General features: G+C 51.0%; 9 protein-coding genes across 9 annotated transcripts; 5 read left to right on the forward strand and 4 right to left on the reverse strand.

The window, feature by feature from the left end:
* Positions 1–1,075: 1,075 nt before the first annotated feature.
* STEHIDRAFT_47006 (EF-hand) lies at positions 1,076–1,764 on the forward strand (the record flags this gene model as incomplete). The annotated part of the gene is made up of 3 exons (XM_007297970.1): positions 1,076–1,112; positions 1,195–1,467; positions 1,541–1,764. Coding segments are annotated over 3 exons (534 nt in total), but the record flags the coding sequence as incomplete, so codon positions are not given.
* Positions 1,765–2,094: 330 nt separating this feature from the next.
* On the reverse strand, positions 2,095–4,070 carry STEHIDRAFT_90157 (DEAD-domain-containing protein; the record flags this gene model as incomplete). The annotated part of the gene is made up of 7 exons (XM_007298292.1): positions 2,095–2,237; positions 2,283–2,535; positions 2,602–2,922; positions 2,986–3,287; positions 3,345–3,462; positions 3,525–3,724; positions 3,794–4,070. The coding sequence occupies 7 exons, from the start codon at positions 4,068–4,070 to the stop codon at positions 2,095–2,097; spliced, it is 1,614 nt and encodes a 537-aa protein (XP_007298354.1).
* An 849-nt stretch (positions 4,071–4,919) lies between these two features.
* On the forward strand, positions 4,920–7,211 carry STEHIDRAFT_152137 (WD40 repeat-like protein; the record flags this gene model as incomplete). The annotated part of the gene is made up of 5 exons (XM_007299047.1): positions 4,920–5,141; positions 5,208–5,617; positions 5,669–6,933; positions 6,999–7,082; positions 7,141–7,211. The coding sequence occupies 5 exons, from the start codon at positions 4,920–4,922 to the stop codon at positions 7,209–7,211; spliced, it is 2,052 nt and encodes a 683-aa protein (XP_007299109.1).
* A 3,893-nt stretch (positions 7,212–11,104) lies between these two features.
* Positions 11,105–12,318, reverse strand: STEHIDRAFT_107224 (uncharacterized protein; the record flags this gene model as incomplete). The annotated part of the gene is made up of 4 exons (XM_007299048.1): positions 11,105–11,454; positions 11,614–11,718; positions 12,114–12,158; positions 12,237–12,318. 4 exons carry the CDS (start codon positions 12,316–12,318, stop codon positions 11,105–11,107), a joined length of 582 nt encoding a protein of 193 aa, XP_007299110.1.
* A 201-nt stretch (positions 12,319–12,519) lies between these two features.
* Positions 12,520–13,524, forward strand: STEHIDRAFT_152138 (uncharacterized protein; the record flags this gene model as incomplete). The annotated part of the gene is made up of 4 exons (XM_007299049.1): positions 12,520–12,600; positions 12,667–13,113; positions 13,185–13,304; positions 13,390–13,524. The coding sequence occupies 4 exons, from the start codon at positions 12,520–12,522 to the stop codon at positions 13,522–13,524; spliced, it is 783 nt and encodes a 260-aa protein (XP_007299111.1).
* Positions 13,525–14,866: 1,342 nt separating this feature from the next.
* STEHIDRAFT_136561 (uncharacterized protein) lies at positions 14,867–17,454 on the forward strand. Its single transcript, XM_007299050.1, has 9 exons — positions 14,867–15,113; positions 15,205–15,578; positions 15,636–15,692; positions 15,763–15,863; positions 15,926–15,982; positions 16,150–16,158; positions 16,208–16,281; positions 16,352–16,473; positions 16,538–17,454. Exons 1-9 carry the CDS (start codon positions 14,933–14,935, stop codon positions 17,309–17,311), a joined length of 1,749 nt encoding a protein of 582 aa, XP_007299112.1. The 5' UTR covers positions 14,867–14,932; the 3' UTR covers positions 17,312–17,454.
* A 320-nt stretch (positions 17,455–17,774) lies between these two features.
* On the reverse strand, positions 17,775–19,101 carry STEHIDRAFT_152140 (uncharacterized protein; the record flags this gene model as incomplete). Its single annotated transcript, XM_007299051.1, has 7 exons — positions 17,775–17,864; positions 17,999–18,079; positions 18,139–18,253; positions 18,317–18,479; positions 18,544–18,851; positions 18,914–18,956; positions 19,020–19,101. 7 exons carry the CDS (start codon positions 19,099–19,101, stop codon positions 17,775–17,777), a joined length of 882 nt encoding a protein of 293 aa, XP_007299113.1.
* A 1,091-nt stretch (positions 19,102–20,192) lies between these two features.
* STEHIDRAFT_48195 (RNA-binding domain-containing protein) lies at positions 20,193–20,645 on the reverse strand (the record flags this gene model as incomplete). Its single annotated transcript, XM_007298039.1, has 2 exons — positions 20,193–20,489; positions 20,559–20,645. Coding segments are annotated over 2 exons (384 nt in total), but the record flags the coding sequence as incomplete, so codon positions are not given.
* Positions 20,646–21,652: 1,007 nt separating this feature from the next.
* STEHIDRAFT_90163 (uncharacterized protein) lies at positions 21,653–27,694 on the forward strand. Its single transcript, XM_007298293.1, has 20 exons — positions 21,653–22,715; positions 22,771–22,962; positions 23,018–23,197; positions 23,250–23,585; positions 23,647–23,754; positions 23,811–23,939; positions 24,008–24,152; positions 24,215–24,420; positions 24,550–24,627; positions 24,681–24,839; positions 24,897–25,579; positions 25,642–26,146; positions 26,206–26,315; positions 26,370–26,593; positions 26,644–26,855; positions 26,916–27,050; positions 27,102–27,146; positions 27,201–27,322; positions 27,382–27,446; positions 27,501–27,694. The coding sequence occupies exons 1-20, from the start codon at positions 21,663–21,665 to the stop codon at positions 27,614–27,616; spliced, it is 4,803 nt and encodes a 1,600-aa protein (XP_007298355.1). The 5' UTR covers positions 21,653–21,662; the 3' UTR covers positions 27,617–27,694.
* Positions 27,695–27,804: the final 110 nt, after the last annotated feature.

A 27,804-nucleotide genomic window follows, 5' to 3' on the forward strand; every position in this document is an offset into this window, starting at 1 on the left:
CTCACCTTTTTACATGTTTTCCCCCTTGCTTTTCTTTCCGGATATTCTTGTGGATTATGTTATTGCTTTTACCATTGCTTTTACATGCTTTCATTCAGGTTGGATTTGTATCGCTATTGTTCGTTGACATCCGGCTGTTGTAAGATGAGGAACTCACGTTTATGCTGTATTCCACTGACTTTGTTCCTGCTTACTTCGGAGTTGAGTCGAGATTCATGAAGAGGTCTGTCTAGCACGTATGAATGTCTGGCCTAGATGTTCACACTGGGACGATTGACGTTCGTTGGTCCACGTCGCTGTATTCCCTTTCTGTGCAGGAGCAAAAGGAGGCATGTTATATTTCTGAGTATACTAAGATGATGTCGCGCAGGATGTTGATGACGGGTTGAGGGTTGCATGTGAATGAGCCTGACCCTGTACCTCTAAATGCTGTACTATCAAAATCTGGGGAACCACTGCCTCGTCTTCCCCGCTATCTCCCTGCTGTGCACAAGGGCGTACCGAGACCTTCGCTTGCTGCATTTGTTGTGCGTAACAACATCGTTCACAGCTTGGGCAGGGTCTCGCGACGTCATCGCCACATCGCCACAACCAAATTTGGCCCAAGACGCATCGCATTTCATCTCTCATTTAGCGGGGCTTCTGTCTCCGCGCGCGTCGAGCGCAAACATATAAAATGGCCAGCGTTTCAACCGCTCTCGCTTGTCCTCTTTCAGCCCTCTACCCCTACCCACACTTGCAGTTCCTCCAGGTCTATACCTAGGAACTTGAATCATCCTTCTGAAGCACTTTCTTGACTTGAATCGTTTGAAGATACGCGATGTCTGACCAGTTGGTTCGTCGAGCTCTTTTCTTCATCCCTTCACTCCGTCCGTGTTCGTCCCCAGCTCACATTATCTCCCTTTTCTCGACGGCCTGTTCTATCAATAGACTCAAGGTGTGTTACACCCTCTAGCGCTTCGTCTTACTAGTATCCTAATAATAGCAAACCCTGCACAGTGCAAATCGATGGTATACCTATTTTTACGTGACTGCAGGTCACTTTGCGTGTACACTAAACTCACCATTACCGACCACAGAGCTCAAGGAGGCCTTCTCTCTCTTTGACAAGGGTACGCACTTCCTCCTCTATCATTCTTCCGGAAACGCGTTCTCTTTCCTGTTATCAGTCTTCCACATCTGACACCTTCGTAGATGGCGACGGCACCATCAACTCCCATGAGCTCGGCACCGTCATGCGCTCCCTAGGCCAAAACCCAACCGATGCTGAGCTGCGAGACATGATCAGCGAAGTCGATGCCGACGGAAACGGCACCGTGGACTTCCCTGAGTTCTTGACGATGATGGCGCGCAAGATGGGCGAGAAGGATGTCGACGAGGAGTTGAGGGCTGCGTTTGAGGTATTCGACAAGGATGGGAGTGGGACGATCAGCGCGGCTGAGTTGAAACAGGTCATGCAGAGCCTTGGTACGTTGGTTTTGGGATAGCCCGCCCGAAAGGCATTCGACGGGGTATTGTTTGCTCATTGCATGTTATATAGGCGAGAAGCTCACCGACAACGAGGTCGACGAGATGGTTCGTGAAGCTGACCAGGACGGTGATGGCACCATCAGCTTCGAAGGTTCGTACCAAAGCCTCTGTGAACGCACTACTACTCACTTATTATCCTTCGTATTCAGAGTTCGTCAAGGTTCGTTCTTCCTACTCGTCCTCCGCCATGAATTTCTCTGTCTGACTGACTTCCATTCGGATTTCTCTAGATGATGACCGCACACTAAATATTATATACCCTGCCTGGCTGAAGAGTCTACAATCGTCGGAAATCCATGTCTATCTCAATGTACAGTATACCTTCTGAATTGCCGTGCAATCATCTTGAATGGTGCAAAAAAAGCGAAGAGATTTCCAGTATGCGGCCGACTAGTTGTGAAAAGGTCTTCCCCCTTCGCCGTCGATGGTCTCGCTGACAGTTGTCGTGGTCCAAATGAGGTAACAGTCTGCCGAACAAGCAATTATCTGACAATAGAGATGATCATAAGGAAATACAAGCGGATAGCAACCCAGAAAAGACAACAAAGAATACGACGCTAGCGATCATCTACTCCACTGTCCCTGCGGTCCACTCCTACTGATAGTTTTCTTATAAACCTCCTTGTCCACCTTCTTCTTCCCCAATGTCTCGATCCTCCTATCCTTGCCCTTCCGCCTCGACCTGTTCTGTGCTCCCTCGTCCTCACCTTCACCTTCCCCAGCATCACCACCATCGTCGGAGCCATTCTCACCATCCACCTCCCCATCGTCCTCTCTTCTCCGCTTCACGCCACTCCGTCCTGTGCCACCTTTGCCACCACCGATGTTCACGTTCACGCGTGGTGGAACGGAGAAACCGAATGCCTTGCCAACTTTTGTAAGGTCGAGCGAGTTGACATCGAAGATCTTCTTCAAGGAGTAGGACGCATATGACTGGAGGTATGACCGGTATCCATCCTTGGCCGACTGATGAAGGAAGTAATTTTTCTGGAGCAGCTTTTCAAGCTAGAGACGGACCACGGAAGTTAGGTGACCGTTACGAGGGCGGACATGAGATGACGTTGAACGTACCTGCGACTGAACATTCGCGATCTTATTCTGCGGGAATGTAAACTCGTTCAAAGGCACCTTCGCCTCCTTCAAGAACCTCAAGAACCCAAGCTCGCTCTCCAGCAGGAACAACAGACTCTTCCCGACCTTCCCGGCCCTAGCCGTCCGTCCGACCCGATGGATGTAATCTCTCGGGTCATCTGGAGGGTCGAATTGGACGATCCAGTCTACGCGGGGAATATCGAGACCACGCGCAGCGACGTCTGTACAGAGGAGGATGCCAGTCTCTGCGTTACAGAACTCGAAGAAGGTGTTTGTGCGTTTCTGTTGTTTTTGTTTGCCCTATAACGCAAGTATCAGTTACCGAGTTCGACCCTTGGAAGAAGAGCTAGAGAAAGTACGAACGTGGAGATCCAAGACGGGTACGTCGATGTAGTTCAGGAGCTCGGCGTGATATTTTACAGAATTACAACTCGAGAAGAAGACGACGATCTTCTTTTTGAGGTTTTTCTTGAGGAAGGTGAACAGGAGGAGGAAGCGACGATCGGAGGGGCAGACGACATATCCTTGTGAAAGTGTTGCGACGGTGCTCGTCTCTTCGGATCCGTGGACGTCGATGTAGAGGGGACCGGGGCGCAGTGATATACGTGCGAGGTCTTGAACTTTTGTTGTCTGGGTGGCAGAGAAGAGCATGGATTGTCGGTTCTCTGTAAAGCACGAATAAGCCATCCAGTGAAGAGCTCAAACAATATCTGAGCGCCTACCATTTGGAAGAATAGAGATGATCCTTTTCATTTCTTCCTCGAAACCAACCTCCAATATCCGGTCCGCCTCATCGATGACCAGCGCTTTAAGATTCCGGAACACGAAGCCTTTCGTATCCTGGTCATTTCACAAATGTCAAAAACATAAGACAAACATATCTGAAGATGATTCAAACGCACCTGAAGATGATCCAACAACCGACCGGGTGTGGCGACAATCAGATTCACACCCTTTACCAGCTTATCCGCCTCAGCTCTCCTATTCGCACCTCCAATAACAATACCGAACGTTTGGGAATGGTGGGCCATAAGTTCCTTCGCCACACCGAAGATCTGTAGCGCCAACTCTCGTGTAGGAGAAACAATGATAATACCCGTTCCTACATGCGATAAATATCGTTGTCCAGATAAGCCGTAGTCTTATGCAATACATGTGAAGAAAGACGCACCATTTCTTGGCTTGAACTTTAGTCGGTGCAAAAGCTCAACCGCAGGGATCAAAAATGCCAAAGTTTTGCCGGAGCCCGTCCGTGCCGCACCAAGTACATCCTTTCCAGCGAGTAATGGAGGTATTGACTTGGCCTGAACCGGAGTCATAGTTGTGAATCCCATCTCAGCGAGGGCTTTTTGAGTTGGTTCTGAGAGCTCGAGCGTAGAGAATGGTTCTCTGCCTGGTTCACTTGCTTGAGGCACTGGGGCCGGCACGATGGTCTGTTCGTCGGCCATGACGAAGGGTTGAACGAGGTGGGGGAAATAAAGTTCTTGGAAACTCGAATAACCTGTAGGAATTGATGATATGCCGGATGAAGGAAGGTAGCACAAGTGAGCGCAAGGACCAATGCAAGGCTTCGTGCATGGGGAGGAAAAGTCATTCGGCAACGACCGAGACCGCAAAACTAATTTGAAATGGGCTCTTCAGGCAGTCGCGCCGACGCATCCCTCTCGAAGTCTCCGTCTTGCTCTACTCCATGGCGTTCAAGTTGTTGTCCTCCCGTCTTTGCCATGCTCAACTCGACGGACATTGATTGTTATCATTTTATCCTAGTCGTCGTGCATTCTGAATGCTATCTGTAATAACCAGAGGAAAGCCTGCGCGCCAATATCGAAATCGTATCTTTTGTTCTCCTCTACTAAGTACTCTAAAAAAGGATCGTCACAAGGTTCAAGACGCTTAGTAACCACTTCTTTTCTTGGATGCTTGACTAGCACGACTCTACTACGTCTCCGTCTTCGGCAAACGGAGTAGTATCACTTGACGTGGAGGCTGTGATCTCCCTATTCCTCCTAGTAGCCGTGTTTGTGGAAGATGATCTGTCAGGCTTCATATCTCCATATGGGGAACAATGAAAAGAGCTCTGTACAAATATCTGCTGGCTGGTTCGGCTGAATGCAACACGCTCCATCCGACGTTCCGGTACTCTCTCTATCGAAGCACTTGCCAGTGACCGACAGGACCGCGTTTTTGCTATTTTGATAGCTCCCAACAACTACTTTTCCGTGCGTCTCCATAATATTGATTATCAATCTTCTATTAAGCGCTGACTGCATCTCGCAACAATCTACTCTAAAGAATCTATGACTATATCAACCCAGTTCAGATGGCTGCCAGACGAAGAAGCCTGGCTTGAGAGCCGCATCATCGCAAATCATGGGATATCGGACACGACAGACCGCATTTGGATTCAGGGTCTCATAGAAGATTTCAAGGCTCAGTTCCCATGTGTCCTCCGGACGCAGAAGACTGGACGGAGAGAGACGGAGAGAGAGATGATGATGAGATGGGCAGAGATTCCGAGGGTAAGGCCTCTGTACTGCCTCTTTATTTCTGGACTGAATTGTTGATTTGATGAGCCTCTTATTTAGATGGTAAAAAAGTGGATTCAGAACCACCAGCACACCATTCTGTCTAGGCATCAGCGGAAACAACCTCAGGCTTCGACCATTCGCAGCCTCAAGCACGTAAAACGCTCTCGTAAGAAGAGCGCGCGGGACTTAGCTAAGGCCAATGATCCGGAGCTCAAATCAAGACGAGCAGAGTTGCAAGCGCAACTGAACGCGGGCAATATTACACGATCTGAGATGGCCACAGAGATCAACCGTATGGCCACACAGCTGCTCCAGGACGTTGAGAAGAGGGAGTTTTATGCCGAGCAGGCCAGTCGTCAGGCAGATGCTGGGTCACCCCGATTCTCGTGCGAGACAATGCCTATCGGCCCAGACCCGCTTCATGGAGAACTACCTGTGTTCGCTTTGGATGAGATCATATTCTATCGGTATGTTAGAAGTGTCTTGCAGGCTCACAAAATTCTGAAGCCTCCGTCCAGGCCTCCATCTTCCAGCGAAGCAGACCACACATCTATCCACGAGGACGACACAACGATGCAGTTCGTCGAAGAGCCTGCCTTCCATAATGCTCGCGACACAACAGATGTCCCAAGTCATGTAATAGACCCTCTGCCACCGGACCCACAGCCCTCTCGGGTGTTGCAGGCGGCGCTCATTCCTTCTCGCCCTCCTACGGCATCCGAGGATGTCCCAACTTGCCTCGACCAGATAGTATCGACATCATCTTCCGTGCTCGCCCATGTAAACGCCTTCTCCACGAATGACTCACAATGGACGCCACCGCTTTCTGACGACCTCCAACGTTCACCATGTAACCAATCCGAGAAGGCATATCGCACGTATCCCGCGATGGAGCCACCATTACATCTACCACCATCTACTGAGGCCTGTTCGCACTCTCCTTGTGTCCCCACCGACTCCTTTACTGGATCGTGGTCATTGCGACAAACGCTCATTCTACTCGTACTCGGGTATAGGCCAAACAGAGATGTCAGATCGGTCGCGCTTAGCTGCCACGGTGACTTCGTTGTTTGTGGCTTCCGGAACGGCATGCTCCAAACGTTTGACACTCGAACAAAGTCATGCATTTCCGAGATGTCTCCCGGGCATTCAGACTGTGTTTCTTCCATCGCAGTGTCTTCGGACCACAAGAATATCGCCTCCGGGTCGTATGATGGCACAATGCGCATATGGGATACAGTGTCCGGAGCATTGTTATTCGTGCCATCCGAAAGCCATATTGACGCGGTTAACATTGTCGCGTTCTCGCCATGTGGGCACAAAGTCGTTTCGTGCTCTTCGACAAGCATGACCGGCCCGAAGATATGGGACCTTTCATCCGGAGCACTATTGGCGACTATCGACTTTCTCGAGCTGCTGACTTCCTATCGTCTGGAGCATGTCGCATTCACTCTTGACGGGGGATACCTCATCGGCATCACTTCCAATGCGGATGTCCTTCACTGGGAAGCGGAAACCGGCATACTACAGATGGGCGAGTCTGGAGAATGTAGTACCGTCTGGACCGTGAACTCTGGCAGCAGGCATACGATCAGTAGTTGCGAGAATGGGTCCATCCTCGGTTGGAATATACCCGACTTCGCATCCCGCAGCCCATCACCCCTCTTGGCCATTTCGCAAGGTCGAAAGCATGTAGCGGAGTGGAGCCTGTGCGATGACATTATTCGCGTATACGAACGGGATTCAATCGTTGAAGAAGATCACGAAGTTCTTGAGAGCAGAAGTATTGTGAGTCTCATTTACGATTAGATTCAAGTACTGCGACATTGACCTCGACTTTCCCTATAGGACGATCACTCAGTCTTGAGAATGCGGCGGTTGATCCCAAGGCGCTGACTCCAGGCAAGGTGATTCTGGGGCTAGCTATTGCTTGTGAGAACTCAGCTTCCTGCCAAAACGTGGATTCGTTCATGTACTTAACTTTATCTAGGTCATGCACCCCCCGCAAGCATCTTCCCTGTGATTCCCTTCTCTTCCCCACTCACCCTCTTTGTATCCTAAGACCATGTCCTGCCTAAGCCAGTCACTGGCCGCAATCATATATAATGCATGTGCATCATAGTCATATATGATGATTGGGTTTGTATGGTTTTGTCGATGAGTCACGCATTCATGTCTGCCCGTGAAAAAACAAACAAAGTACACAAGGTCTAGGATATCCGAACAAAAGATCGCGAGTTGCAGCCCGTGGGGGCAGCAAGGGGTTGATGATCCTCGCTTCCCAGTCGAGACTTAGTCCACTCTGCTTCTAAGAGAGTGAAAGCGACCTAATTTTTCGTTCGACTCGGCAAACTAAGCATAGGTTGTAGTGCCACGACCCCTCTTCTGATTTGTTGTGGGGCTACCTTGTATTAATCGCGTCTGCCCGTCGTAGGTGGGTCGCGTTAGCCCTAATGAAGACAAACAAAGACGCGCTTAACATTTATAGTAACTAGGAGAAATGTTCGTACGGGCGCGCGCTAGAGATGCGTGCACGGGCATCCGACGGGAGCTCAAAGGAGATGAAGAGGCTACGGAAATGTAGTCCGAATACCTGAAGGATCTAAAACGTGTCGGCACCCCTGGAGAGCGAGCGAGCGATTCAGAGTAACGCCGAAAGTGCTAGACATGTCGTCGTGTGCGGACCAGACGATGAACAGCAGGATGTCAGGCCCCCGATACAGTAGTGATAGCCGCCGCCAGATACGGCGCCACGAAGCTTTTACGCCATCATACCGGGAATGTCGGGAGAACTCGGACAATGTGTTTCTTACTACTACTTACCACCACGGCTTTGTCGAACACCACTACTTACCCTTACTTACCCTTAGGGATGTTCGACGCTGACATACTTGTCATGTTCGATTTAGCGTAAGTATGCTCAACTAGAACGTTAATCTGGCAATATGAGATTTGAGAACTCGCTCGGAATGCCCCTCGCGGACTAATTTGTTTTATGCCTGACCTTCCTGGCTTGGACGGTCTTCGGGGTCCAGGACGATCGCCGCTCTATATCATTATAATCGCACCTCAAATTGGATCAAGTTCCTCACTCATCAGGTCTATGAACTCACAGGGAGTAATATCATGATTCATCGATCGAGAGCACTGGCAGAACGGGATGCTTGTAGAGTACGTAGGACGAACCTATCACCGTGACGTAGGTACGGACACGCTCGGAGCCCGTTCACTCCCTTATGTATCTCTGCCCTTGAACTGATCAGTCTACTTTACCTCTCGTATTACGTACCACAGCCATTGTAGAGCTTCATTTTGTATGTCAACGAAGTCGAGAAGCGCTAACTGTGAGGTTACAGGCCATGCGGCTGTATTTGTGGGCGTCCAGGATACTATTCCTGATCCCTGGATCAGATCATCATTCTGGTACGGCCAGTAATGAAGGTCAAGTCGTACTTAAAGTTACAGACTGTTGTGTCCCGAGAGCTAATACTTTCTACTTTACTTGAAAAGCAGTGATGCTGACTCGATTTCTTGTCCGTAGGAGAGTTGACATCGACCGGAAGCCGCTACGGACCTCCAAGGAACCTGTCAATTCTCTTCACTGCAACTTGAAAGGCAGATAGAAGTTCGTATGGTTTTTATTTGCACTGCATACTGATTCATGTTCGGGAACCACGGTCGGGCAATACGAGACTCGCACAATCAGATGGGCTGGTGAGTAACCTTACGTCTCTGTTTATGACCATATGGAAAATATGCGTGGATAGATTGGCATATCCTCAAGAAACATAGTTCTCGCTGCTGTCAACATGAGACAGTATCTGGAGAAGCAACCCTCAGTAGAACGCCACACGGTGATGTAACGACTCCGTGCGCAAAAAAAAACATTGTCCTTGTAGCGCTTATGGCTTCACCAACCTAATTATGACCCGAGTAACACTTCACGATTAGAACTCCGATCCACGCCCATGGGACGAAAGACATGCCCGGCCGCAGATCGTGGAATGACCTTGAAAATCGCCCTGCATGGACTTGCTGTCCGCACCTAAACACCTAAATGCTATGGTGCTGGATAACCTGTCATCTGCTGGCCCGGTGGTGTATGCCTCGGGACCGGTGGACATTAAAGAACCATGAACAGGATTGGCACGGTCAGCGCGCCAACGAGTAGAAGAGCTATCGGCGACGCCAGTGAGTTCCATAGCATGGCCAATGTAAGTACTTAACGTGTCTCGAATAAAGAAGTGAAGGAGATGCCGATAGGCGTCCATACTGACTCTGGCAGGAGTGCCGCACAGAGTCGAGAAATATAATCACAGCAGTCGGAATCTAGAAAATAGAGCCAAGTACGCGCGATAAAAACTGGCGCCACGTTACTGGTACAGAGTAAGCAAGCACTGAGCCTTTGCGTCGGAAATCCAGCTCCGGACAACTTTCCGGGGTATTATTGGTAATTGCCGTCTTCTCTCGTCACCACATCGGCCTCTTCACTTCAGCGGCCCTCTTGGACCTGGGGACGCTTGTTCATCTCCCTTTACCTGGCCAGAAACTCTCCGCCGATGTACTTCCCATGTCGTACGCGAGACTCCCGCGGCGATAATGGAAGTTCACCATCAAAGAATTCCCACTTCCTGTCTTCTTGTGGGGTCGCGGTCCCACACCAGCAACTTGAAAGTCCACTTGGCCGTTCTATCCAGGATTATCCTAGGAGCGTTACAATGCCGTTGCCTTTTCCTCTACTCGTTTTATCGCCTTTTGTTTTTCATGCTGCTGATACGGCCTGCTGGCACATTCGCCGGGTCTCTCTAGCTGGGCATCGCTTATCTCAGGTCGGTCTTTATGGCCAAACAAATCTGTACAATATGACGATGGCATGGTCACGAAGGTTGAGCGCACTATCAAAGCTCTCACGCTATATGGAGCAGGGCATGTTGCATGTTCGTGTATAGAACCTGGGGATAAATATGCAACCCGAATTTCCTCGGAGTGTGTAGTCCGCGACTGCGGTCTTTAGATCCATGGTGCCAAATATAACAAGCTCAGGACCGTCGACAAGCGCTCCAGAGGCTCAGCTGTCCGTGCTCGTGAGTAGATGTAGGGCGTCGGAGCAGCTGCCAGTGCTGGAAAATCTGGCGTATGTCCGGTGATTTGGGGATGCAGGCGCTGACTTGAGTGGGACGCTGTAGGGCCAAGAATGAAACGGGAAGACTCTCGGGATCACGGCGAACACATACACAGGCGCAATCTGTCTCAGACCTTTGACTGTCGCCACGCCACAGAATCCAAGATCTCTTGATGTCTTTGTCTGACGAACTGCGGGGATCTCGCTATAGTATGCAAACTGAAAATCTGACAGGAAAATAATCCACATAATACATCTATTCCATTCAAGTCTCTCTTTCTCCGCAAAAAGTGCCTCCCCACGTCGTTTCCACATACGCATTTGACGCGGGATCATGAACTAGGAACGTAGATTCTCCGCCGCAGTCGTAAAGGCTGGAGAGAAGGCACTAATCTGAAACAACGGGGTATACGTATGTGTACGTTCTGCTTGCAATATGCACATACCACTCGTTGATATAACTCTACTATTCATAATGCCCTCCCTGTCTGATGCTGTTCTGCAGAAGCCAGTGCATGGATGTCACCGCGGGTTGAGATCCTGCTTCACCATACCATTGAACAATGTGCTCATATATCATCAATGGTGTTCTATCTGCATCCCATGACTCCAGCAGGTAACACGAGTGCTAGTTCGAAGTTATCGAACCATCAGAAGCATGCCTGTGACTACCATGATCTGATTGGGACTCGGCTTGCTGACATGCTTCCTGTAGGTGTAGATCTCCACAAGGAAAATACTCTTGCAGAACCGTTCAAGAAGGTTGGGATCGTCTTGCGTCGGAGATAACCATCCCCGAACTTGTGAGATTGGGATATTTTTTGACTGGCGCTTACAGGTACCAGAAGGTCGCGGCGGCGCGAAAAGGCAGGTCAGTGGAGCCAGATCGGGACCTCCAAGCGTCTTCGGGCATTTTGCCAAATATTCCTATCAGCGCCTTCACCACAATGAAGTTGCAACGATACCGATTGCCTCCATTTGACTCAGAGGCACTTTGGGGGAAACCTGTTAAACACTTCCTTTTTTCCGAGAGCGTTATCTTTTTCGGACCGCCACTGCGCTTCTGCATGACGACTATCCGCAGACGTATGCTGACAATGGTGTTCTTCGTTCTGAGGTCGCTCTGTTGGGTGGTACAAGTTACCGAGGGAAGCAGCCCAGCGCTCGGTGCGCATTTACAAACTGTGTAGATTCAAATTTTTTCACGGCTTGTCTGCAACCCGATATGCGAAGCATTCATGCCCATCAGGTCGGCGCACTTTAGAAGGATCGTCATAAGTGTGTATTGTTCGTTCGCGGAGTCTGTAATCTGCTTGCCATGTTGCTTGGACCAAACTCTACCATGCGTGTCCAGTGGGCACTCTGTGTCATCCGCATTCTTGTCATCCCGGCCGGTTAAGGCCACATAGTTCAAAGCCAGTGAACCACCAGGACTCACCTCACCCTCTATCACCGTGTGAAGTTGTCAGCTAATCGCGGTGGAGCTTTCACCGCGAGAATTTCCCTGAACTAGGTAGGATTGTGAAGATGTACAGTGTTGCGAGAGCTATCTCCCCTCGCTTCCTAAGTGCAATTCCAGCGTATAAACAGCGAGACGCTTGTAGCGCAGGTGTTGATCCCGTTTCGATGTTATGCCAGCAGTCCCATGACCTTATCACTTGGATGGACAGGGTACGCATCATTCCACGCCTTTTGCAGAGTATGTACACTCATGCGGGAACCTCAAGCAGATTGCAGCCAAAGGTGTACCTGGTCTATTTTTTCACAACCCATATTGGACTTCGCAGGAGAAAGGACGCTGTGATCTAGCATACGGCTTCAAAATCTGGTGGTACATTCACCTCCCCTGTCCGAGGAGAACAGCCGGCCGTCTTCGGATTCCATTCCTATTATACGCAAACCTCAAGGCTATGATCACGCGCTGCATCCGTCGGAACCGTGCCTACGTGTTAAAAGCTACTGACTTCTATCCATCTTATGTAGGTCGTCCTTTGTTCCCTCTAAGTCTGACGGCTGCATTGCCATGTTTACCGGGTCGAAAATCATGATAGTAGAATGTGATTATTGCCGCCCCTGAATGGTACTTTTTGTCCGGCAGCCAACTGCCTGTTTCTTTTATACTTGACTCGCTTCACTTTACTATTGCGTCGCAGCTTAAAGGGCGTGTACGAGGACTAGTAACGTTGCAAGTGGTACTCGCAGATATCTCTCCTACACGCCCCAGGAAATCTTGAGTGCATTCACTCGATGTCCAGTGTCACGCAATGCACTGCCAGTGGTCGTCCTCGGGCTCAGACTATGGCGTCGGATTTGACGTCGTGCCAGAAGGTAAGCCTAGTCCATGAGTATCTGCTGTCTCCGCTCTTATCACATCATGATGACACCGAACTTCAGACGATCAACGGTGGCATGAATGCTGCTCTCTTGGAGTGCGGTTTAATTTCACACTCGTTCGGAAAAGAAGCTGCTCGTAGGGTGTTTGAAACCATTCTCAATAAGCCGTTCAACTCTCTACATGTCTGCTACGAGGGCTCTCGCAGATGCTTCTTCCTCCCTCCCAATGCCCTTGGATACCCTCACATGCCCATATGCCTCGACTTCTACCACGATCTGTGTAGGTCGGTGATCCCTCAGCGCTATTGGCAGCCCGTCACGGACTCAAATTGCGGTCGATATGTGGTGGGAGCCAAACTCGAGAAGCCTATATTTCTCGACCATCTTGACGGAAGAGGGCTGGGCTTGACCGTCGCTCAAGCCTGTGAGGGAACAGGCACTCATATTCGCGGGTGGTACGAGGTAGCAGAGCTCGGGGGAAAGGCTACCACCCAAGTCCGTCTATGGGTAAGCACTCGGTTTCTATGCAATGTATTCAACACTCTTCCAAAACTCACTGCGTTTTCGCACCTTCGCAGCTGCACGATGAACCATGGCAGCGGCAAATAGGAATCAGAGACCAGACGCAGGAAAAGAACCCTATCACGCTTCGGCATTTTGTGCGACATCTTGGTACATCTATGAAGGACTATTTGAAGGTGCGTATCATTTTTGGGACTGACGAGGGTCTGTTAATATGTAGTTGTTAACGCACCCTGACTCGTTTGACGAACGCTGGAACAGAATCATCCCTTGTACTCAAAAACTGGGCAGCTCATCGCTGCTGATGATCTCCTCATACTGGGAACTGTCCACATTTCTGCTGGAAGCTGGCAGTTAATTCTCGCAAGTCCGAGTCTGAGCAGCGCAGGTTACTGACATGGAATCAGCATAACCGTATCACGATCAGAACGACGGATCGTGCATGGACAGGGTCTCGGTTTTCGATTAGTGTAATTTCATGGACATATTATCGCCTTTTCATTGTCTTCCACCGAAGGACTCACTGTAGAGAACAGACAGGATGTTATCCTGGGCAGAAAGCATGGTTCGAAGGTTACTTTGCTAAAGTGTTACGGTCGATATTGTTACTTTCTGGTTGTATTGATTCGCCTCGCGCACGACAGGTGATGCTAGACAAAAGGGACTTCAATTAAAATGGAGGATAAGCTGTGTACAGTACCAGTGCATTGAAAAACATATATAAATATGAGCGCACGATGGTGACAGAGTTGAATAACCTTCGGAATATTGCAAACCAGATGGAAGATTCTGTGCGAGGGCATGGGTGACTGCTAGCGAGTTATTGTACGTGTGCAGATGAGGTAACAAAATGCACCGGTAGGTATTAGTACTCGTGCGGTGTTCGTTGCAATTCTTTATAGTACCAACTAAGTAGTGTCGTTGGCCGTAAAAACGAAGGGCGGCTGTTTGTGCATGACGGAAGAGGAGTATGAGGAGCGAACGAGGAGCGAGGGGGCCGGATGCTAGGCAGGAAAGATAAAGGGGACGGGTAGAGATTGGCTACCAGGGTGCGACGGAGACGAGAAAGACAGGAAACGAGGAGGGGAGCGTGGAAGGGTGGATGGGGGCTGAGTCGGAGCAGCGGCTGCCGGCTGGTTATACTCTTATGACGAGCAATATTGAAGGGACAACAACTTGGCAGCGCACGGGCCCAGCACGGGCCATGTCGTCGACAGAAATTGACGCCGCTCTGTCGACAGCCTGGCGTTCTCGAGACTTGATGCAGAGAGTCGAGGAAAGCGTGGTGAGAGCAAGTTGAGCGACAAAGTTGGACTCGGCAGTTCAGATCCTTCCATAATTGCTCATGGGAGGTTCCGAGAACGCCCGGCCCGGGACAGGCGCTTGCCAAGGTCTCTCCGCAACATGAACGTAAGTACACTACTTGCAGCGCAAAGCAACATATACCTACGCGTGTTCAAAGCATGGCTTCACGTCCTCTGAAGACTGAAATATTTCGTCAGTACTTTTTGGGAACTTGATCCCGGCTGGAAACCCGAATTGTATATTTGCGCCGCCGCTCGTTATGTTTCCGTCCCGGCGGTACCTGGCCTGGTGCAGTGAAACACACGAAGTCTTGGCATTCCTTGGGCTGTTGAGCGAGTATATAGTCTCAGCGTCTGGCTCAGTGTCGCTTACCTCCCTTCCCGCTCGTTTTTCTTCTCTCCCTCTCTCTCTCTTGTTGATCTTGTCTACCCAAGCAGGGTGTAGATGCTGACGCTCGTTACTACAATATAATTACTGACTATCTACTTGGATCGCCAACATGAAAAGGCAAAACTTGGCTCATATCACTGGTGTTGTCCTCACCTCTCTTGCGCTTGTAGGCGGTGCAAGTGCCGCAGTAGAGGTAGACTTCCCGGTCACACCTAAGGCGCAGCACGCGAATGTCGTTCAGGATAATTACTTGGGCATTAGTTGGGAGTTGGCCTCATTTGATACTCTATGTGAGTCCCTTGAACAAGCATCTCATTCAAATATACGTGATCAGACGACTACAGTGTTCAATGCTTTAACATACGGCTTCTTGTTGAACAGGGGGAAAGAACGCCTCCCAGCTCCCGCCAGCTATGCAGAATTACCTTTCCAACCTCCGTGCCCGCATCTCTCATCCGCTCCGCATCCGAGTGGGCGGCAACTCCATGGATTCCTCAACCTACGACGCTTCCAAGAACGATACCATGCTCACCATCACTGATAGCTCATACTACAACGATATGCCTGTCACGTTCGGCCCGGTACTTTGGGATGTTCTGAATGGAATGTCGGATCAGGTTGGAGAGATGCAGTTCTTGGTGGGGCTGAGTATGCAGCAGGCACCGGAGGATGGTGGTGATGCGAATGCGTTGCTACTCGCGCAGGAGGCGGAGAATGCATTAGGTGGCCGGTTGGATGCTCTTTTGCTTGGGAATGTGAGCTTGTTTTTTTTTCCATTGAGATGTTGGACTAACCGGGACATAATGCCTCAGGAGCCAGACCTGTATGCCGGTCACGGGAAGCGCGTAACGTACACACTCTCAGACTATGTAAGTCGTACTTGATACTCTCTAATCGTCTTTTTCTGGACATTGACCCAGCGTTATGGGATTCCCACAGATGCCAGAGATTGATTATGTCGTCGCAAACCTTACGACTGGAGACTACGGCAACCTGAGATCGTTTGGCTCTATCGGTGGACCTACTGTCTGTTGTAATTGGTATGAAGGATCGTTCTCTGTCATGCCTGAAACCGTACGAATACCTTGTGAAATTTTTATAGGGAACTGTCGGATGTTATTGAAGCGGGACTCGGAGATCTGGACTACAAATACTATACGTAGGTGTTCCTTTTCCCAAAATGTTCACCGCTCCCTTGTAGCACGAAGTGTGGCGGGGGAAGATGCCGGAGGGTGTAATCGTCCCGCCACTTATCTCGTTAGCGGTGGATTGACTGCATCCTGTTCATTTTGCTATCACTATTCTGACATGGACTTCATCTTCTAGTTTGCAACAGTACGCGAATGCCTCTCCCTTATCCAACCTGGCCTGACTTCTTCATCAGCTATCCCAACAATTTCTGTTCTGGTGCCACAGCTAGTAACACAAACATCTCCGCGTACCTCACTCACACTACTGGTATGTGTGACCCCTTCTTTATCTACTCTCACGACGACAAATATATCTAATACATCGCGGCATATAACAGTCCCTTCGTACACCAGCTGGAACTCCGCAGGTGTTCTCGCAGCGGCCGAAGCCAACGTACCCGTAGTAATGACCGAATTCAACACGTGCTCTTGCGGAGGGTCGCCTACCATCTCGCCCACAGTAAGCATACTCCTATTCATTCATTATGTCTCTTCCTCTTCAATCAACCACTCGAAATCGATAGTTTGCCGGAACTCTTTGGGCTGTGGATGCCGGTATGTCGTACGCTGCTACCAATCGGACGGCGGTCTACCTTCATACTCGCGAATACGGCGTAACCTACAACCTCTTCGACCCTCCATCCTCTGGTGACTCGATGGCATCCGGCTGGAGGACTTACTCCACTTACTATGCCGCCTTGATGCTCAGCGAAGTCATCGGCAATAACGGAAGTATTGTCGTCGATTTGGACATCGAGAACTCAAGCACGAACGCCAGCAGCACGATAGCCGCCTATGCCGTCTACGATTTCAACACTACCACCGATGGGCAGGTCAACTCTGAAGTCGACGTCTCCTCGGCCAACCGCGGAAAACTTGTCCTCATAAACTACTCCAACACCACTTCCAAGTCCTTCCACGTTCCATCAGGTATCTCTTCCTCCATCGGTACACGATCACTCCTGGCGCCACACGTCAACGAGGAGACGAATATATCATGGGCAGGACAGATTGTTGGCGAGACTGGAGACCTGCAAGGGGACCAGGTGACGGAGTATGTGGATTGTGGCGGCGATGATGGATGCGTGATCGAGGTGCCAGGTCCAGGCGTTGTACTCGCGCTCTTGGATCCCAATGCTACGTACACGGTGTCGTTCTATGAGGGCAACTCAACGATCGCTGGTCTTGACACCTATTCATCAACTGATGCGGATACCTCTGGTGCGGGTAGGATAGAGGTGGGATTGTGGGGGTGCTTCGGAGTGGTGATGGGTGCTTTTGGGATGATGCTCATGTGAGGGCGGTGAGCGGGTGATTTTAGGCTTGGTTTTCGTTATATATTTGGCTTGGGAAGACATTCTGGCGATACCCCCATTTTCATACATAGCATAATTTATTTCATGGTTTAGTTGTCCTCTTGCTCGAGCCCGCGTCAGCAAGTCACAATGCGCCGTTCATTATTGTGTCTGGCGACGTAGAAGCGCCCCAACTGAGTTGGACTACATCAGGCAACCATTGCGTCCGATAGCGATATCACGAACCGCCACCGAATTCCTCTGCCGCACCTACATATGTTGGTGCCTCTACGGTTTTCCTTGGATTCGCCCTCTTGGGATGGGTACAATGAGCATGCGTATTCCTGATATACTTTAAGAGCTTGTTTGCACAATTATAATACCCAAAACGTCGTAGCAATTACACGTGTGCTTTTCGATACACGACCTTGATGACTTCTCGATTCCGACTTACTTTATCAATTATTCATTCGAGTGAACCACTACCCATCTCATGACCGTCTTCGGGCTGGGTACACTCTGAAGCAGGCTTGAAGCTAACGCTGCTGTAAGTGAACTGATGGTCGCAATGAGTTTTCGCGTAACAAGCTAGGCATGCAATGATACATGGGTAAGTCGCCTGTTCGATGCACCAGAAAGACGATGCGGTTTAGAGATTAAGTGGTCTGACGCAGTTTGAAGCGAACTCACAGCCAGGAGAATCAATAGCCTTGAAAGGACTTTATTGACTGTGCCCGGGAAGAGGTCGGCTGTTGTGAGGATGTACATGACCTGAGTTTAGATGTTAGCTTCAACCCATGGCATGTCTCACCGGAGCATCCACAACATACCCAGGTTATACAATAGAGGACGCCACACTCCACGAGAAGTACGAGAATCCGCTCTGCTAGGCCCGTCCCCGACCGCGCTTCTGACAGATTCTTTCGAATAAAAGCGCGGTGTCCCCTGAGGTCCTGCAGTATAAGTCTGGGTTTGGAACTTGAAGAGAGCGTCCGAAGGTGAACATACCAGGCTTTGATTGCAATCAAGGTAGTCGGACAAAGGTTCGTCAAAAGCGTCGGGACTGCCATGATTAGCGCTCGCGTGAAGACGACTGATTGGCCCCTCAGAACGAGAGCCCTCCCATCCCAACGATTCTTCAGATCTAGAGCAAGGTCAACCGCTGATCCAGCTATGGCACGAAACGTTAGCGTTCAAGGGGCTATGTATAGTAAGGAGCTAATGGGGCCCCCTACCAATCGTGGCCAGGATGCAGCCAGAGAGCAGTATCTTGACGTTTCGGTTCTGTGGCCATAGCGCCCAAGCACGTTGGACGACCGTAGCGTCGGAGAGGACGTAGACGACTCGAACAAAGACATCATTTGCCGTCACCAGTTCGTTGTGCTTTCTAGTCAGTGACGATGGCCTTGTATTCTCCGGATGAGTTCGGTGCAGGAGATCGAGTAGGATATCTATGATGACCTCTATCCACGAGGCTGTCGCTGAGACGAACATAACGAAGGTGGCGAGCAACAGAAGGCGCTTCGTCCAGGTAATGAGGAGGCTGTTGTGGCTGAAGTGAAGTCAGTAATCGGCTAGGAGAATCGCACGGAGGAAAGACCTCACATCAGTAGATACGTCGCCTGTACCCACAGTACAAAATATATTCCTATGGGACATGTGTCAGTATCGCCAGCCGGCAGATGAGAGTAAATTATTGCATGGTCCTGACCGTAGAATAGAGAGACAAGCGTCAACTCGAGGAGATCTTCCCGGATATAATACAGAGCCGCCTTGGTATGGGAGTCTACCATTCTTGATGGACCATGTATGGCGCGGCTGGAAGAATACAAGGGGAAGGCAAACGACGACGGAAATCTTCACGAAACCCGCACTTTGTATGCCTGTGGCCGATCCAAAGGCGAGCAAGACGGAGGATCGGTGAAGAGGGTCATTGCAGCTTCGTACGACGACGAGATCTGGCAGTTGCGGATCCGTTTGGGCGAGTGCCTGTGATCATGAACAGAAATGGACGAAGTGAATACTGTCGTTCAAGCACAAGCGCCCGAGTGGCAGCTCAGAGTGAAAAAGGGATTTGTGGGTCAAACCAAGCGAAGGGGAAAGAAAGACAGGCGGTGACATTAAAATAATGAGCTCTAAGGCCATGAGTGGCAGTGTGAGGAAAACGTCTTGGATCCCTGTAGGCAAAGGACGATTCGTCTTACTGCGACAGATCGGGCTTCCCTTCCTGGTACCGAGCTGCGGCAATCATCAACTTGTCATCAACACACCGAAAATATAAAAGCAAAGACGCACACGGCCTCTAACATTGCATTTTCATCAAAATGTCCAATTTACAACGGAGACGAACAACACCCGAGGAACGTCGGCAAGAAGAAGATTAACAGACAGCCGTATGCATCAGAAGGGAACAGAGAATTTATGCATATAGAGAATAAAAGGGAAGAAGCCAGAGCCATATCGTAGTGAGTCCGATACCAAGGCTAGAGAACAAACCTTGCCGAGACTTCGCCAGAACCGGGGAGTAACGAAAGCTTTTGTGTGGCGTGAATAGCTTGAGACACGCAATTCACCCACAGTCCATCACCCGTAGAGAGTGGAATGTGGACAGCGCCTAGTAGCGCCGGTCGTAGTCCCTCTTCTCGTAGTCGCCCCTACCACCGCGGTCATACCCTCTCTCCCCTCTCTCCCTGTCTTCGTATCCTCCACGGTGACCTCCTCCGTGCCTGTCATAATCGCCCCTCCTGGGGGGAGGGTCGTCGTAGCGCCCTCCGCCGCGACGATGGTCATCGTCGCGCGCATAGCGCGAGTCGTAGGGACGGGGGTCATAGAAACGTTCACCTGGAGTCTTTGCATGAGCGGTGCCCCATAGAAGAAGACTTGTTTAGTACTCACGCTCGTGACGTTTCGGTGGTCCGTAGTACCTACCCGGCGTAGGAGTACGAGCACGGCCACGACGGGCCTGAGAACATAACCAGAACACAAAAATTATGAGTGGTGGCGTCGGCAGCAAGAACACGAGAACACAAACCTTTTCAACATTCATAACCTTGCCCATGAATTCGACAGCGTTGAGTGCCGTAATGGCGGCATCTGCCTCCTCAGCCGTTTCCATTGTAACGAAACCGAAACCGCGCGACTCGCGGGTATGCGGGTCAAGCATGACCGAGGCTTTCTGGACCTGAAGCAGCGTGATGATAGAGCGGCATGAGTGCCCTTTCTGATGTACCTGGAAGGGGAAGAAGCTCACCCGGCCAATTTTTCCAAAGGCGGCCTCGAGATCGCGAGTGTCAACGCGGGTAGCCAGCCCGGAGACGTGGAGGTTGTTGCCAGGGTTAGTACCTCCTCCTTCACCGCGCCTGTGAGGAAAGTGAACACTTTGTTAGCCTGCTCTCGTCATGATAGTAGTGAAAACCTACCCTCGGTCATTCCTTACAGGGCTTCTGCTCCTACTGGACCTCCTAGGACCATCGCGGTCGCGGTCGCGGTCTCTATCACCCCCGGGACCCCGACCTTCCCTGTCCCTGCTGTCCGGCCCACCAGCACCATTCCAGCCGGCGTCATCGTGGCCTCCACCGTTAGACATAGAACCGTCGTGGGTAGGGATACCAATACCGCCTCCAGAGCTAGTGGGAGCGATGTCTTGAGATTGCCAGGCTGAATGCGAAAAACGGGGGAAATTGGGAGTGGGAAGGAGAAGATATTGTTAGGGTCGGAGGCGGTGGAGACGACGTTGACAGAAGGTGAAAGAGAGACGGCAACGCTGACGGAACTACCGGAGGCGATGTAGTGACGAAAATAACATGATGCAGGGAGAAGCGCTCGCAGGCTTGGGGTTGCGAGGTTGAACACTCGACGGCCACGCAAGGTAGACCGATGGGCCCACTTTTGGCCAAGGGCGGGGAAGTCAAGGCACCGCGAAAACGAACAGGTTAAGTCGACGTTGCTGGCTCCAAAAAAGGGGCGTGCACGTCGGCGACGGGGTTGGAAACTGAACGAAGAACGGCGGGCGTGGAGAAAGAGGGTAGTTCGCTGGCTGACACCTCACACGGCGAGGAAAATGAAAGAATGCATCGTTGCCGCCCTCGCCTCCAGCACAGTTGCAGACACAGACGCCTCCATCGTCGTCGCTGGTGATGCTGAGGACGTACCGTCTTCCATTGTTGAATCTTGTCGAGAGCTTGGTCGTGGTTGTTGGGGAGAACGGAGGAACAGCCTCGGCGCCAAAACGGGGCTGCTCGTTTGTCCAGCGTGGGAATAAACGCGATAGCGTGACCGACGCGTGACACCTCGCGTTCAAGTCGAGCTCTGTGTCGAGCTCGTTGTCCAGAGCCACATCCCTTCGTTGCTCACAATGCCTCCTCGTCGTTCCACACGCTCGAGTCAGTCCGTCGAACCGACGCCAGCGCCGCCCGCTAAGCCCGCGTCCACTATCAAACGTAAACGACCCTCAGCCCAGGCTATAAGCGAGGACGAAGTACCAGAGGCCGCACCGAAGCCTAAGCCCTCGCGCTCAGGGAGAACATCTTCGAAACCTGCTGTGCCATCCTCGACGCGCTCACGCAGTCGCGTTCAGGAGTCTGATGAGGAGGATGAACCAAAGAGACCCGCGAAGAAGTCCCGGCCTTCAGACGAGCTGGAGGACGTCCAAGAAGAGGAGGATGAGGACGACATACCTCAGCCTCGTAGCAGGTCCCGAACTACGTCGAAACCTGCTCCTGCCCCCAAGAAAGGCAGACGCAAGGTCGCCGAGGAAGAGGATGACGAGCACGACGATGAGGCCCCAGTGCCTCCACCCACTCGGAAACCCTCGTCTCGTCGCCCTTCTGCTACCCCCGCTGCTCCCACTTCACGTCGTGCCCCTCGTTCGCGATCCGTCAAAGTCGAAGAAGTACAAGAAGAGACAATCATCAGTGTTCCCTCGGACCAAGAGGATGAAGACGAAGATGAGCCTGCTACAGCTCGTCCACCAGCTCGCCGACCAGCGGCCAAGTCGGCGAACTCTGCGGCTATCGTGGAGAAAGTTCTCGACGACAACGGCAACGACCAGCCGGACGATGAGCCTCCCAAGCCCACCTCGAAACGCGGCAAGAGAGTATCGGTCGCCGACTCAAATGCCGACGATGAACCTGCTACTGCTAGGCCTAAACCTCGGTCATCTCAACCTGCGAGTACTTCCAAGCAAACCCTGACAAAGCCGTCACGGCCCTCTCCCGAAGACGAAGCGGAGGCCGCTTTCTTCAATCCCCCCATCCCACAAGCTGCAACGCCCCAGCCTCCGTCTCAAACCCAACAGCAGCAGCCAGAAGAGCCCAAAGGACCCAAAGCTCGCCTGGTAATCCACAAGATGGCCCTCGTAGATTTCAAGAGCTACGCTGGACGTCAAGAAATCGGGCCATTCCATAAGGTCAGTTTCATCTGCGCATCGTCTCCGAAATCTTTTACTGACAGCTTGTATGCAGTCATTTTCCGCTATAGTTGGTCCCAACGGTTCCGGAAAATCCAACACCATCGACGCTCTGCTCTTCGTTTTCGGGTATCGCGCGTCGAAGATGCGCCAGGGAAAACTTTCTGAACTTATTCACAACTCTGCCGACTTCCCTGATCTCGACGAATGTAGTGTTGAAGTCCATTTCCGTGAGATCGTCGACTTGGTATGTCCTCCCTGGGTCTTTCATGCTCTCTTGTATGTTAATGCAAAGCAACCAGCCGGGTCCGAACAAGTTCAAGGTCGTCCCTGGTTCAACACTTGTCGTCACTCGCACAGCGTACCGAAACAACTCCAGCAAGTACACGATCAATGGCAAGTCAAGCAGCTATAAGGAGGTCCAGACGCTTCTCAAAGGTCGTGGAATCGACCTTGACCACAACCGTTTCCTAATTCTTCAGGTAAAAACTCTCCGTTGTCTCTTCCGTTGAACGCGATCTAAACATATCGCAGGGAGAAGTCGAGTCCATCTCCCAGATGAAGCCGAAGGCACCGTCGGAGCATGAGGACGGTCTGCTCGAGTACTTGGAAGATATCATCGGTACCTCATCCTATAAGGAGCCGATCGATCTGTCGTTGGCTGAGATGGAGAGGCTCACCGAGGAAAGGACTGAGAAACTCAACAGGCTCCGGATCGTCGAAAAGGAGAAAAACTCTCTGGAAGACAAGAAGAAAGAAGCGGAGGACTACTTACGGCTCCAGAACGAGCACGTTCGCGCGCTGTCAAGGCTGTGGCAGTGGTACCTGTGGAAGTGTTTGCAGAACGAGGACGAGTTCACGAGGAAGATGGTACGCTCTGTCCACTTTTCATCCGGCCTTCTTTCTATGTACTGATGCCTGTGGGCTATAGGCGCACGTTGAGACCAAGTTGAAGGAGGAACAGGAGCAGAACCAGGGAGATATCGAGCATTTGGCCCACCTGGAGGAAGACTACGCAAAGCGAATGGCCGTCTACGCGGTAAATAATAATACTATTCGCTGCTCGTCCTCAATTAATTCGCTTGGGGCATACAGGAAATCAAGGAAGCGGCTGCTGCTGCGATGAAAGATCTTGCCGTTTACGAGAAGCAAGAAGTTGGGCTCCAAGAGAAGCGCAAGCATGCCAAGACCAAGGCCAAAAAACTGACCAAGTCTGTCCAGGAAGTTTGTACTTTCGTTTGCTTCACCTCCTTTGGACATCGAATCTGACTTGAACTGTTATTTCAATGTAGGACACGCACGCCAAGGATCAGGCCGCCCGCGCCATCGAGGACAACGCCAGTAAGATGAAGAGCGAGAAGAAGAAGGCCGATGACTTTGAAGCCGAGCTCGTTGACGAAGAGAAGGTTCTCGAAAGCATTCGTGACAGCCTGAAAGGTACGTAGTCGCCGCGGCACACTCGTCTGCACAGACTGACCGGCCGGTATTACCTATCTCAGGCAAGACACAGAAGTTTCATAATCAGATTGAACAGAAGCAGCGCGAACTTCAACCCTGGTCTGCGAAGATCGACAAGAAGCAAGCCGAGATCGATGTCAAGACGAGCGAGAGAGATTCCCTAGTCAAACGCGCCGAGGCAATCCAAGAAGCTAGCAAGGAAGCGCAAGAGATTGTGGCCAACCTGAAGTCCGAACAAGAGGCCAAGGTATGCCACTAGTTTCCTGTGCCTTTTATCCCGAGTTTTTCCAGATTATCGCTTTGCATGCATATCACACTTCATTTACGGCGCTCTGCTTATGGCAATATCGTCTATGATGTTCACTTATCACTCTAGATGAATGAGCTTAACGAGCAGAAGGCGCGCAAGGGCAACTTGCAACAAGAGCATGGCCAGGCCCAAAGGAAATCTCAGGTGTGTTAACATCCGTGTATTTTGCTCGCGCTTTTCCGTTAATAATTTGACAGGATGCTCGCAAACTCGTCGAAGACCTCAGGAAACATGCTTCCAATGCGAGGCAACGGGTCGACGAGGCCAAATCCTCTCAAGCGCAGAACACATCTCAGAACCGAGTCCTCGACAGTCTTCTTCGTCTGCGTAGCTCCGGTCGTATCGATGGCTTCCATGTACGTAGCTCGCAGTCGAACCTACTCGTCGATATCTAGCTGACCGTTCGTCTGCAGGGCCGTCTCGGTAGCCTCGGAACCATCCCAGAGAAGTACGACGTCGCGATCTCTACCGCATGCAGCCAGCTCAACAATATGGTCGTCGACACCGTCGAACAAGGCCAAGGCTGCATCGAGTATCTCCGCAAGCAGAGCATCGGGCGTGCATCCTTCATGGTGCTAGAGAAGATTCCAGGTCAAGGAAACCGAATGAACAGGATTGAGACACCGCAGAACGTCCCTCGTCTCTTCGACCTGATCAAGCCCAAGGAAGACCGCTTCGCCCCCGCATTCTACAAGGCCATCGGCGATACCCTCGTTGCGAATAATCTCGACCAAGCCAACAAGATCGCCTTCGGTAGCGGAAGACGGTGGAGGGTCGTCACCCTCGCTGGCGAACTCATCGACTCATCTGGTGCGATGAGCGGTGGAGGTAACACGGTTGCACGAGGTGGCATGAGTGCGAAGCTGGCGGCGGACGCTGTTGCGCCTGAGGTGCTGCGTCAGTACGAGCACGACAGCGAGACCGCCAAGGCAAAACTTGAAGCCGCGATCCAGGAGTTGAAAAACGCTGAAGCAGAGTTGGAGGTCATTGTCAAATCCGGGCCACAGATCGACGTTGCTTTGCAGAAGCTCGACCTCGACATCAAGAATCACACCAAGCGTGTGGCAGATGCGGAGAAGCGCGTGCAGGAGCTTAAGTACGCAGACAGCCGTCTTGACAATCCCTTTTTTTCGTCGACTAATGGGTTTCTGCTTATAGGAAACAGAACCGTCCGGATGCTGGAGAAGTTGCTCGTATTTCTGCCCTAGAGGAAGAAATTGCTGCTGCCACCGAGGAGATCGAGGAACTCGAAGAGCGGTCCGGCACCATCAGCCAGGAGATCAAAGCTCTCGAGGAGGAGATTCTTAGAATAGGCGGTTCCCGCATGCTAACGCAGAAATCCAAGGTCGACGGCATCAAGCTCCACATCACTCTTGCCAACGACGAGATCACCAAGGCTGAAGTTGCCAAAGCCCAAGCTGAGAAAGACGTCAAGAAACTCAGCAAGGCTGTAGAGAACAACACAGCAGCTTTGGAGGAAGCGACGGCGGAGTTGGAACAGCTGGACGAGGAAATTGCTGAGGTGTCCAAGTATACCACCGATCTTCGTGACCAGGTTGCTCGTGCGCAAGAAGCAGAAGAGAACAGGAAGGAAGATCTCGACGCGGCGAAACAAGAATTGGACGAACAGAGGGCACACATCCAAGAGTTCAAGCAGAAACAGGTGGATATCACGTTTTATACATGGAAACTACGTCGTGCTAAACACCATTATGCCTCTAGCTCAAACTTCAACAGTCTCTTGACGATCTCAGGAAAGACGCAGAGGAGAATCGTCGATTGCTGGAGCACTGGCAGACTGAACACGACAACCTCCAGCTCGAGGACATAGAGTACGTTTTCCGTTCTTGACCCCTTCCTTGTCTTGCTAACTTGACTATCTTCAGTGAGGATGACGACGAAGATGACGACGAGAAAGAAGGTAGTGTCGCCCCATCCGAAGCCCCGAGCGAGCATGTGAAGGAAGATCCGGACGCTGAAGAGGGTAGCGGTAATGGCCGACGAAAGTCAAGACAACGCACACCCTCCAACGAGCTCCACATATACAGCGAAGCAGAATTGGCCCATTTCAAGAGGAAAGATATGATTGCCGATGCTGAGTTGCTCGATGGTGAGCTAAAAGCTGTGACTTCTGCGAGTACAATGCTGACATATTCACAGAGAAACTGAAGAACGCCAAACCCAACCTCGGAGTTCTCCGTGAGTATCGAGAACGCGAGGAGGAGTTCTTGCGTCGTGTCAAGGATCTCGAGGACACGACCAACGAGCGTGACGCTCAGAAGCAGAGGTACGATGGTTTGCGGAAGCAGCGACTGGATGAGTTCATGGCTGGGTTCAACGCCATATCTTTGAAGCTGAAAGAGATGTACCAGGTAAGTGCGAATTTCGTTCGCCGGAGAGAACCTTATTCATGTTAATTGACCCCACCGTAGATGATCACCCTGGGTGGCAATGCCGAGCTGGAACTTGTCGACAGTATGGATCCCTTCTCCGAAGGTATCATATTCAGTGTGATGCCGCCGAAGAAGAGCTGGAGGAATATCTCCAACCTGTCGGGTGGCGAGAAGGTAAAAAAAATCTTCACTGTTTCGTAGCCACACTGCTAATCTATGCTCTAGACACTGAGCTCCCTCGCCCTAGTTTTCGCACTCCATGTTTTCAAGGTATGTCAGCTCAATCCTACTCTTAAGCAAGGAGCTGATGGACAAATTTTATAGCCTACGCCGCTCTATTTCATGGACGAGATTGATGCAGCTTTGGATTTCCGTAACGTCTCCATCGTAGCCAACTATATCAAGGACCGCACGAAGGACGCGCAGTTTATCATCATCTCCTTGAGGTAATCCGCAGGTCCTGATTTCTGCTCCGCCACAGAAAGATGCTAACAAACAACAACAGGAATGACATGTTTGAGCTTAGCCACCGGCTCATTGGTATCTATAAGACATCAAATCAGACCCGCAGTATGTCCTCTTCTTGTTACCATTCAAAGTCGACCAACTGATATCGTCTCACAGGTCTGTCAATCGACAACAAGTCGATACATGCCGTGGCTGCCATGGGCGCCATGGTTGTCCATCCGCCGAACAGTGGCAACGCCGTCTCATCTGCCGCAGTTTCTTCTGCCGCGTAGTAAACTTCGTACTTTCTTCCCGTCTATCATGCTTTCGCGACCCCCGTGTCTGATTTTCGATATATTTCTTATTATCTTTCCCTTTCACGACGATGATTAAATGTCCTTGGTCAAAGTACGATTGTAGTTGTATATGTGTGGTAGTATCGACGTAGACTGTGTGATCATAATCTCATTTCTATTTCCTT

This window comes from Stereum hirsutum (assembly GCF_000264905.1).
Source record: "Stereum hirsutum FP-91666 SS1 unplaced genomic scaffold STEHIscaffold_1, whole genome shotgun sequence".
NCBI lineage: Eukaryota > Fungi > Basidiomycota > Agaricomycetes > Russulales > Stereaceae > Stereum > Stereum hirsutum.

Excerpts from the sequence above, each read along its gene's own strand:
- STEHIDRAFT_90163 (XM_007298293.1), top strand. The coding sequence starts at position 21,663 with ATGCCTCCTCGTCGTTCCACACGCTCGAGTCAGTCCGTCGAACCGACG. Across the intron at positions 25,580-25,641 it reads AAGCGCGTGCAGGAGCTTAA|GAAACAGAACCGTCCGGATG; the intron begins GTACGCAGACAG and ends TTCTGCTTATAG. Across the intron at positions 26,856-26,915 it reads AGCTGAAAGAGATGTACCAG|ATGATCACCCTGGGTGGCAA; the intron begins GTAAGTGCGAAT and ends ACCCCACCGTAG.
- STEHIDRAFT_136561 (XM_007299050.1), top strand. The coding sequence starts at position 14,933 with ATGAAAAGGCAAAACTTGGCTCATATCACTGGTGTTGTCCTCACCTCT. Across the intron at positions 15,114-15,204 it reads GGCCTCATTTGATACTCTAT|GGGGAAAGAACGCCTCCCAG; the intron begins GTGAGTCCCTTG and ends CTTGTTGAACAG. Across the intron at positions 15,864-15,925 it reads CCTACTGTCTGTTGTAATTG|GGAACTGTCGGATGTTATTG; the intron begins GTATGAAGGATC and ends AAATTTTTATAG.